This window comes from Larimichthys crocea, chromosome I, assembly GCF_000972845.2.
Source record: "Larimichthys crocea isolate SSNF chromosome I, L_crocea_2.0, whole genome shotgun sequence".
Lineage (NCBI taxonomy): Eukaryota > Metazoa > Chordata > Actinopteri > Sciaenidae > Larimichthys > Larimichthys crocea.
Genome location: NC_040011.1, coordinates 35,892,443 through 35,902,531, shown reverse-complemented (window position 1 = coordinate 35,902,531; position 10,089 = coordinate 35,892,443). Strand labels below are relative to the sequence as shown.

Here is a 10,089-nt window from a genome sequence, read left to right as displayed (position 1 = left end):
AATTTGATCATTTTATTAAATAAAGCTTTAAATTAATCTTACAATGAAGTTGGGAACTTAAGTACATACAAAAATTATCCCAACATTTCATTACTCATTAACCCTTACATACTATTCAGGGTCTAATATGACCCATTTCTTGTACATAACAATAAAATAAAGTGAAACTAATTAACTACGTACCATATTTACACATGTAGAAGCATGTTTAGAAGAACATGAGTTTTTTTAATACACGCCAAAATGTATTTTAACCCGCATTTGGCTGGTGGGTGGATGTTGATTTAGAGCCCTAGTCCCAATCATCAAAATGAATGTTGCTCCACCAAAGAATTCAACACAGGATTGAACTGGACTTCCAAATTTTGAGGGCTTTTTAAAAACATGAGCCAAAGCCAGAAATGTTCTGATTCCGATTTTTCCGATTCCGGAAGTAGAGCTTATCAAGTGTTTCAACCAGTCACTGGATTTCCACACAGATGTCAGTGGATTTGACTTGGTGACTGACAGCTTAATGCACTGATTGGGGAACAGCCTCAAACTGTAACTTGCCAAAAAAGTTTCAGCTCCTCCCCCCCAATGAAAAAAAGAAAACTCTGTGCTCCCTCTCTGTCATCGCTTACACAGCTTCTCTGCATTAAACAACTAAATCAAGGTGGGCCACTTCATATTTTTCACTTAATACTTTCAGAGTGCTTTGATAATCTTGCATGCTGCTTAGATTCATTAAATGTGTGTTTGGCACCTTCAATTTTCAGTCACACCTAGAGGCAGCAGCCACAATTTTTTTTAGTTACCCTAAATCTGCATTATGTGTAACTGCAGTAAGAAATGTAATACTGCACCATGTTTATTTTACAACCTAAATTCCCAAAATGTTGGCACACTCTGTACAATGTAAACAAAATGTGATGATGTGCAAAACAATGAAACTGCACATTTAATTGGAAATAGCACAAAAGTAACTGATCAAATGTTGAAACTGAAAGATTTTATTGCTTTTGGAAAAAAATGCCCATTTTTAAATTTAATGCCAGCAACACATTTCCAAAGTTTATACCTATAAAACCACTTTGTGTCATAGATTTACTTTCAGGTAAAAGTTTTATAGCATCTGAACATTTCTTGCTTTGGCTCATGTTGTGTTTTTAAAAGATCTGAAAATTGCAGTTTTAATCCTATGCTGAGTTTTTTGATGGAGCAACATTCATTTTGAAGACTGGGACTGTCTGCATTTTAAAATGCTTCATCATTTCCTTTCCGCATCATCATTAGTTCTGCTTTTTTTAACGGTCATCCTGACACCATCACATTTTATCAAGACCTTGCCTCCACCCAGCACAGATTCTAATGTATTTTGACCCCTGAAGTACATACTGGTAATTTTTACCTCTGTCTGCATCATTTGTGTTGTTGAGAAGATGGTGCAACTCCTGCTGTGGGCTTAGCATATGGTTGAGGTAAACTTGGATGAGCTGCATAGCCATATATATAAGAATTAGAAAGTGTGTTGTGTCCAGAATCCAAAATGACTGTACGTGTGTACAGTAAACAGTAACAACCACACTTGAGTCATTATAAAGCTTAAGGACACATCGACAGCCAGGCTACAGCAATAAAAGTCTACAATTTATAGTCGACAATGATGTTTTTAATATTGCTCTGAAGTTGTGACGTCAAATCCCAAGACCTAGGTATAACTAGACCATGCTGTGACAACACAGGCATTTTAACTGTTAAAAAAAGAGCTGTCTTAATATATTTTTAAAAACATTTTCAATGTTTTATGTGTTTTTAGACAGAATTCCTCCTAGTATGACACTATGGCTGTTTTACTCTGTGAATTAACCTCAGCTCTCTGATTTCAACAGTAAATCTGTTGAACTAGTGGCGTCAGTATGCATGAGGAAATAAAGTGACAGTCCCAATCATCAAAATGAATGTTGCTCCACCAAAGAATTCAACACAGGATTGAACTGGACTTCCAAATGTTGAGGGCTTTTTAAAAACATGAGCCAAAGCCAGAAATGTTCTGATTCCGATTTTTTTTCTGGAAGTAGAGCTGTTCAAGTGTTTCAACCAGTGACTGGATTTCCACACAGATGTCAGTGGATTTGACTTGGTGACTGACAGCTTAATGCACTGATTGGGGAACAGCCTCAGCCTGTAGCTTGCCCACAAAGTTTCAGCTCCTCCCCCCAGTGAAAAAAAATAGTACTCTCATATTTTCTCACATCCTGTCCACCCACAACATTCTCCACCACCACACAGCTTCTCTGCATTAAACAACTAAATCAAGGTGGGTCATTTCATATTTTTCACTTCATACTTTGAGTGCTTTGATAATCTTGCATGCTGCTTAGATAGCATCTGGTTAGATTCATGATTGTTCTCTGCTCCCACAACAAAACACTGTGTCCAGTCTGTTGCCAATGGAGGGGACTGAGTCAACAACTAGAGGGAGAACAACAGCAAGAGACCGAAATCAGGAGGCAGACCAAAGTGTGCTGATGTACAGCAAGCCTCTGCATCGCTTCGTCCAAAGAGAGCCCAGAACTCTTGGGGTAACGCAGCAATCCAGAGCCATGAGTAGTAAATACGTGCATACCTGTTATCTTACTGGGGGTATTTGAATCCATCCTCTGACGTCTCCTTTCCAGATTCCCATTGTGATCTTTGGATGTGCAGAGTTCCTGATGGGATTTTTTTTGGCCATTGAAAATGTGATGACTTCTTATAAAATCTTCATCCCCTACTGGCAGGGACTTCTGGTACATAACACTCGGCTGGTTATCAGTGACATACTGAAAATGTTGAAATATGGTACTTGTATGGTTGTATGTTTACAGACGTAGCACATGTACCTGCTCTTAAAATTACAATATGCGGTATCAGAGTGGCTCCTTGAAGCCTCTGAAAACTGATACCTATGTAATGATATTTCCCAAAAACAAACTTTACCAAACCAAAATTTAAAACCATTTTATAAAGTCAAGTTCAATTAGTTAAATTTGTTAAATATTTTAAAACAGCAGGTCATTAGGAAGACAGATGATTTTATCATTCTGTATTTTAATCTGTTTTGCTGCCATGATGATAAACATGACAAATATACTTTGAGTGAAAAATTATATGTTAATCTTTTATTGTTTGTTTTTAAAGTTTATTGTCTGTGGAAGCCTCTCTCTCTACACTGGGCTACATCCATCCAAGAAGATGGTATGTATATTGTAATTTTCTGTTCCAGTTCTATCATTTAACTTTGTTTAGTCACCCTCACTCTCTCTCTCTCTTTCTTAATAACTCACCTTATCTTGTTGGACATCTTTTCTAGGTGACTGTGAGTCTGGCCATGTACATCATGTCTATCTTGGGAATCGTGGTCTCTGTTGGCTACAGGATAGACAACTTCTTCTATTTAAGCTACCTTACACTATGGGGACATTGGGGGGACTACAGTGACTGGTGCTTTTACAAAATGGTGAGTTGCAGCCTACATTTTTCAGACTGTATGCAACACATGTTCAAAATGAATAACTTTCTCCTTCACTGTCTCTTTCTCTTTCTTCAAGAGCAGCTTTTAGCTGTGGAAATCATATTGTTCATTTCCTCCCTGTGCGTGTCAGTGCTCCTCATCTTCTTGTGTACCGTCGCACGTTTAGCTCTGAAATCTACACGCACTCAGGTAAAACATTCTTCATCGTAACTTTGTCTAAAACAGGTCTCTAAGATTAGACATTCATAATTCAAATGTAACTATTTGAAAGGAGATATTTGTGACCAGAATAAAAGATGTGCAAAGAATAGGTAAAAAACTGAAAAGGTAAAACAAAAAAAAAAAAAAAAATCTTTTGTGATGTATGGTTGATAGAAAGTAGAGAAATTCCCTCTATTGAAACTAAACACAGCAATGCCAGGGTACATCTCAGTTCCTTCATATAATTTTAGCTTCACTAAGAGTCTCTGAATCCAAATCCAGAATTGTTATTGTAATGTTTTTCTATCTGAAAACTCTCATTGGTTTGAGATCTTAACCAGGAAGTCAGCAATAAAAATGAGTCACAGACAAACAACATAGCACAAAGTATGCTACAAGATCAGAATTGAACAGAATCAATTCAATTATGTTGTTGAAACAACCTAAATAACCCAGGTGCTGTCCAAAACCATAAAAATAAATACAAATACTATTCACCAGCTGTGTCAGTCACTGTATTGCCTTCTTGTCCTCTTCCCTAATAACCATTTGCATTTTTTTTCAACAGGTTATCGTCCAGTTCATCCCACCACCACAGAGGACTGACACACCATCAAACTAAGATCAACCTTTTGAAGAATTATCCTACAATAACTAGCACTGCCTTTCCTGCAGCACATCTAACCTGTTTAAGAGACTTGTCACAATTATGTTACAGTATATTACATGTGAAGATTACACCACCTAGAGGCAGCAGCCCTGTAGCCCAGCCACAGCTTTTTTTATTTACCTAAATCTGCAGTATGTGTAACTGCAGTAAAAATGCAATGCTGAACCACATTTATTTTACATGCACTCATAGGAAAATATCATAACCACTAAGCTCTCTACCAAGGCTTATGTGTACTACCTGTATGTACACAATCAACAATCAATCATTTACCAGCTAGATAAGGCTGGGTAATGGAAGATGAGAGTGATTTCATGTCTTCACCCTGGTCCTTGTTGGAGAGTTGCAGAGTGAGAAGGAGGCCTCACTCTGCAACCTTCGAGCTTCAGCAGAAGAAATTACTAAATAGATAAATGAAAAAAATAAATTAAGTGACCAAAACATTGTTGCTATAATTGCTGTTTTTGTTATTTGGAGGAGGAGATGTCTGCAGGGGGGGAAAACAGAACTAGTGATGCCAATGTGCTTGCACAGCAGTCATGGGGAAACACTGAAAGTGACAGTCCCAGTCATCAAAATGAATGTTGCTCCACCGAGGAATTCAACAAAGGACTATGACCATAGTTCCAAATGTTCAGAACTTTTTAGAAACATAAAGATGAGCCACAGCAAGAAATATTCTGATGCGGATTAATTTGACCACACAAAAGTGTGTTTTATCTGAAAGTAAAGCTATTCAAGTCTGTTAACCAGTCTGCCAGTCACTGGATTTCCACATAGATGTCAGTGGTTTTATTTTAGGTGACTGAAAGCTTATTGTACTGACTGTGGGAACAGCCTCAGCCTGTAGCTTGCAACAAACTTTTAGCTCCTCCTCCTAATGAAAAAAAATAGTACTCTCATATTTCCTCACTTCCTGTCCACCCACAACATTCTCTTCCTGTTATCGATAACACAGCTTCTCTGCATTAAACAAGTAAAACAAGGTGGGTCACTTCTTATTTTTCACTTCATACTTTCAGAGTGCTTTTCTAATCTTGCATGCAACAGATATCTGGAGTAATTCTGCTACGCCACAACCACTCTGTCTCTTTAAAACTGCCCAGTAGACTTTAAAAATACTATCTGAGCTGCCGAAGGGAGAGCATCTGGTTAGATTCATTATTGTTCTCTCCTCCCACAACAAAACACTGTGTCCAGTCTGCTGCCAATGGAGGGGACTGAGTCAACAACCAGAGGGAGAACAACAGCAAGAGACCAAAATCAGGAGGCAGACCAAAGTGTGCTGATGTACAGCAAGCCTCTGCATCGCTTCGTCCAAAGAGAGCCCAGAATTCTTGGGGTAACGCAGCAATCCAGAGCCACGAGTAGTAAATAAGTGCATACCTGTTATCTTACTGGAGGTATTTTAATCCATCCTCTGACTTCTCCTTTCCAGATTGCCATTGTGATCTTTGGATGTGCAGAGTTCCTGATGGGGTTTCATCTAGCCGGTGAAAATGTGATCACTTCTTATAAAATCTTCATCCCCTACTGGCAGGGACTTCTGGTACATAACACTCGGCTGGTTATCAGTGACATACTGAAAATGTTGAAATATTCTACTTGATTGGTTGTATGTTCACAGACATAACACATGCACCTGCTTTTAAAATTACAATATGCTGTATCAGAGTGGCTCCATGAAGCCTCTGAAAACTTTTCACAAACATTTTGGGAAATATGTTTTATTGTCTTGTTGCCAAAAGTTGGATATGAAGATTGATACCTATGTTGTGTGGTAAACATGAAACTCCAGCCAGCAGCTTAGGTCAGCATAAAGACTAGAAACCTGTCTAAAGGTAACAAAATGAAAATCAGCACCTCTGTAGCTTGTTAAAATGTTATGTCATAATTAGCACAAAAACTGAAGTGTAAAAATGACAATTTAAGTTGTTACAGGGGTTATGTGCTGGACTATTTCTGAGCTGGGAACAGTGACACACATAAAATAATGCCATTCTCACTTGTGTGGTGGTCTCGCCGTCTGTTCCATTTAGACCAGCTGTGCCTTTGTCCACCTGAAACAAGGAAACCACACTCATCCATAACTTTCAATGATCAACATGGAAGACATGAAGGTGTGTACTTAACTGGGCTCAAATTCCACGTAGAGCCCCTCACCTTATGCCGACACAATGCCTTATCCTTGATGACCGTGGGGAAAGATTTTGCCACTGTCTGACTCTGGGTAGAGCGTCTCGTGGAAAAAAAGAGATCCCACCCACACCGTTGAGGGTTGGAGAAGAGGTCACGGAAGCAGCGACGGTTGTCCTCATTTTTCTCCACGTTGATTTTCTGGAGACCTTTCCCATGGTTCCTTGACAAAGAGGGTCAGATCAGTTGAGCTGCACACTCTGCAGTCATGGCACACCACAGATCAATATTTAAACTTGAGGCTCACCTGTTTTCATCCGCAGCCAGGATTCCCTTTCCTGGAGCCACGTTCTCTGAGCAATGTCAGAAGCTCCTTCTTCTGCTCATGACAGATGGAACTGATGGTCATCCTAAAAAGAACAAAAACACATTTTCCACAGCTAACCAAAAAACATCAAGACCTCAGCAAGTTGAGGAAGTCTGAACTTTGTTCCATATTAAGAACAATGAACCTCTGCCTCCTGCCTCTCTTGCACCACCTCTGTAAATATTTGTCTTGCATGGTTGAACTTTGGCCTTCAAAACAGATAAGTTTTCTTTGGACGTGCAACACAAGTTCATAGTTTCGCTCAAAATTATGGGTAGTGCAGATTTCCCAATACTTTCTGCAGAAGTGTCAACAGCATAATAATATGAAGCTACAAACTAAAATCACGAGCATAATTTAAGTGATCAAAAACGTGTTGAACGCGGATGTACATTAACGTGCAAATATTGGCACAAACCCAAAAGAAAGAAAGAAAGAAAGAAGCACACTGCAGACGACACCAACCATCACCAATCTATGGCGCAAAAAAATAAGTTTGAAAATCCTTGTTTATCAACCTTGTTTATAACTTTCTGCAAAGTTTAAACTTTTGCAGCTTAAATCCACAAATGCAACCGTATGTGACACACTCGTAACAAACACGAAGCCCACGAAAAAACAATGGAAATGATATATGCAAAAGCTAAACACAAAAAAAAAAAAACATCTTACTTGAGAGTTTTGTCAAACAGCGACGGCGACAGGGGTGACAGACGGCCTCCAAGCAGTTTAATTGGACTGATGTAAAGCCGAGCTCTGTTCACAGAGCTGTAATTTTATCCTGTGTGACGCTGAGGAGGAGTGCTCGTGATGTGCGGGGCGTGTGTCTCCCCGGTAACGCAATTGGCCCGGTGAGGCAGACAGGGGCGGTGTTTGCGCATTTTTAAGCATCAGTGCGCTTTTGTGGACTTTGTTTAGATCAAAAACTTTTGGAGAGAAAAAAAAAAAAGAAGAAGGGAACACTGTGTGTCAAGTGAGTTAATAAAACTGAAGTGTGCACGCATCACACAGTCCAGACAAACCGCCTGTCCTTGTTTTTGTTCAGTGTTGCTTCACTTTAACAAAGTGATGATCTGTAACATGAAGAGCTGCAATGCGGTAATTCAGGTTTCTTTGTCTGGTAAATGTGCAGATAACAACACCATATGATATGTCTTTTTGTTGCATTTGGGTTTGTGCAGAGGGAAGTCAATTTAAAGTTAATTTCCAAGCTCCTTATGTGTGTGTGGATTAAATTTAGTTACATTACACTTTTTATGATAGATCATCCTCTTAGACACCCTTTTCTCTCCCTGCACGTGCAGTTTCATAGTTGTTAAATTATACCTGTGAGGACAGTGTCATTTTAAGGCCTGCAAACATGAAATGTTTTAGATTTTCAAATAATATCTTATAATGTTTTCGCTTCCAGGTGTATAGTAAGTTTAGTTTTCTATATAAGGCCATCATACTACTATAGGAGCAGATTTTTACTAGTTATTCATTGGACACAGATATGTTATTATTTACTCCAGCAAAACCTGCTTTTTCATGCTTGTGTATCTGCCTCATGCGTCACATTACTTATCAAGCACGTCATGCATAAACAGTTCATGTATCGATTGGTGAAAAATGGCCCAAAAAGAACTTGTAGTGGTGTTTGTAATGCCTCATCAGTCCATGAATGACCTCAGCAGATAGGGAGTTTTGAACTGATAGGTCTGGAGTAGATCTGTAACTACAAACAGGACAAGCCAGCTTTTACACAACCTGGACCCTGCACTCTGAGCAATGTACCTTAATGGTGCTTATCAGAGTTCAGTCTCGTGCCATAAGTCCGTTTCTGCATAAGGACTGACTGAGAAAAAGAGGGTAGGGTGAGTGAAAAAATGTTGCCCAGACATGTTATGCTAACTACAGTAAAGAAAGATTCCACCTGAGGAATGCTGATTTTGTGGTTTTGGTTGCTTGCACAAATTGCTACAGTATCCCCAAACACTGCAACTATAATACACCATGAATCTGTGGGAATGTGCAACAACACAAAGTATCTCTACAGTGAGGCCAGCTTGCTTAGATCAGGACATGTCTGGAAAGCATCCAAGGATGTTGACATGACTAAACATCTATCATTTCTAGTGACACATTCAGTTACATTTCCAAGGTACATATTTATTTGCATTTCATATCCCAGTAATATTTTTAATTGTGGCTTGACACCCATCCCAGAAGGAGCTCAACTTATGGCATACCCAGAAAAAATGTGCATGGTTAGCTTATTTTCTCCCACATGTCTGCCAACATGGCTGTTTGTTCTGAGCAACTTGCTTACCCTTTATCTTAGAGCATCTCACTTTCTTGGGTCATAAAACAAAGTTTTGGATCTGGTAATTGTATATTATTAAAATGCACTAGTTACAAGCAGGACATAGTGGTGCCTAGGGGTCCCAAAAACCCACTGTGTGTCGATTCTGCATTATTATGTAACGCTGTGACCCTCATCAAATCACAACAAACTAAGATAGCAGTGCGCCTGGAGACCTGAGCCACAACCTAACCTCACTGAACAATGGGCTGTGCCTGCCGGGAAGTGGGCTGAAAGGTAGAAACACAAGAAGATCCAAGAAGGCTGGCTCTGTTCTTGGACTGAGAGAGTCTCTTGAGACTGTGGTGGAGAAGGACGCTGAATAAACTCTTATCCATCATGGACACTGAACACACCCTCTTCACCACACAGTGGACAGACAGCAGCAGCTTCTCCCACAGGCTGCTACACTCCGATGTCGAGGGCCATCTATCTAAAATGAAGAGCCGAAAGATAAGAGTCAAATGACCGACTCCCTAAAAAGAACCGAAGTTCCAATCATAGTGCACAGTTTATGGCCTCTTCCTCCTCCCTCCTCCTCCTAGTGATGTGCGGACGCGAACGATCCAGTTTCAAGACCGCTCTTTAAGTGAACGACGGGAAGCCGGCTCCTCGTTGGAGCCGATTTAGGGAGCCGTTTTTTTTTTTTTTTTTTTGACTTCGGTGCCTCACTGTCTCGTCTCCCCGGGTGTCGTGCGTGTGGGGGCTGTTGAATGCTGCAGAGCCGATGTTTTTATGTCACTGTTCCGAGCTCAGAAAGAGTCCCAGACAAAACCCTGTAACAACTTAAATTGTCATTTTTACACTTCATTTTTGTGCTAAATTATGACATAACATTTAACAACTACAGAGGTGCTGATTTTCATTTTGTTACA

General features: G+C 39.6%; 1 protein-coding gene across 6 annotated transcripts; it reads left to right on the top strand.

Moving 5' to 3' along the window:
• Window positions 1-535: 535 nt before the first annotated feature.
• LOC113744006 (uncharacterized) lies at window positions 536-5,353 on the top strand. 6 transcript variants are annotated; one of them, XM_027279140.1, is made up of 8 exons: window positions 536-655; window positions 2,061-2,299; window positions 2,423-2,564; window positions 2,661-2,771; window positions 3,163-3,219; window positions 3,335-3,481; window positions 3,578-3,685; window positions 4,266-5,353. In XM_027279140.1, the coding sequence occupies exons 3-8, from the start codon at window positions 2,433-2,435 to the stop codon at window positions 4,317-4,319; spliced, it is 609 nt and encodes a 202-aa protein (XP_027134941.1). In that variant the 5' UTR covers window positions 536-655; window positions 2,061-2,299; window positions 2,423-2,432; the 3' UTR covers window positions 4,320-5,353. The 6 variants fall into 6 exon arrangements, 5 of the variants coding, with proteins under 5 accessions (XP_027134941.1, XP_027134950.1, XP_027134954.1 ...); XM_027279149.1 differs by having other exon boundaries at window positions 564-655; window positions 2,272-2,299; XM_027279147.1 differs by having other exon boundaries at window positions 586-655; window positions 2,103-2,299.
• The last annotated feature ends 4,736 nt before the right edge of the window (window positions 5,354-10,089 follow it).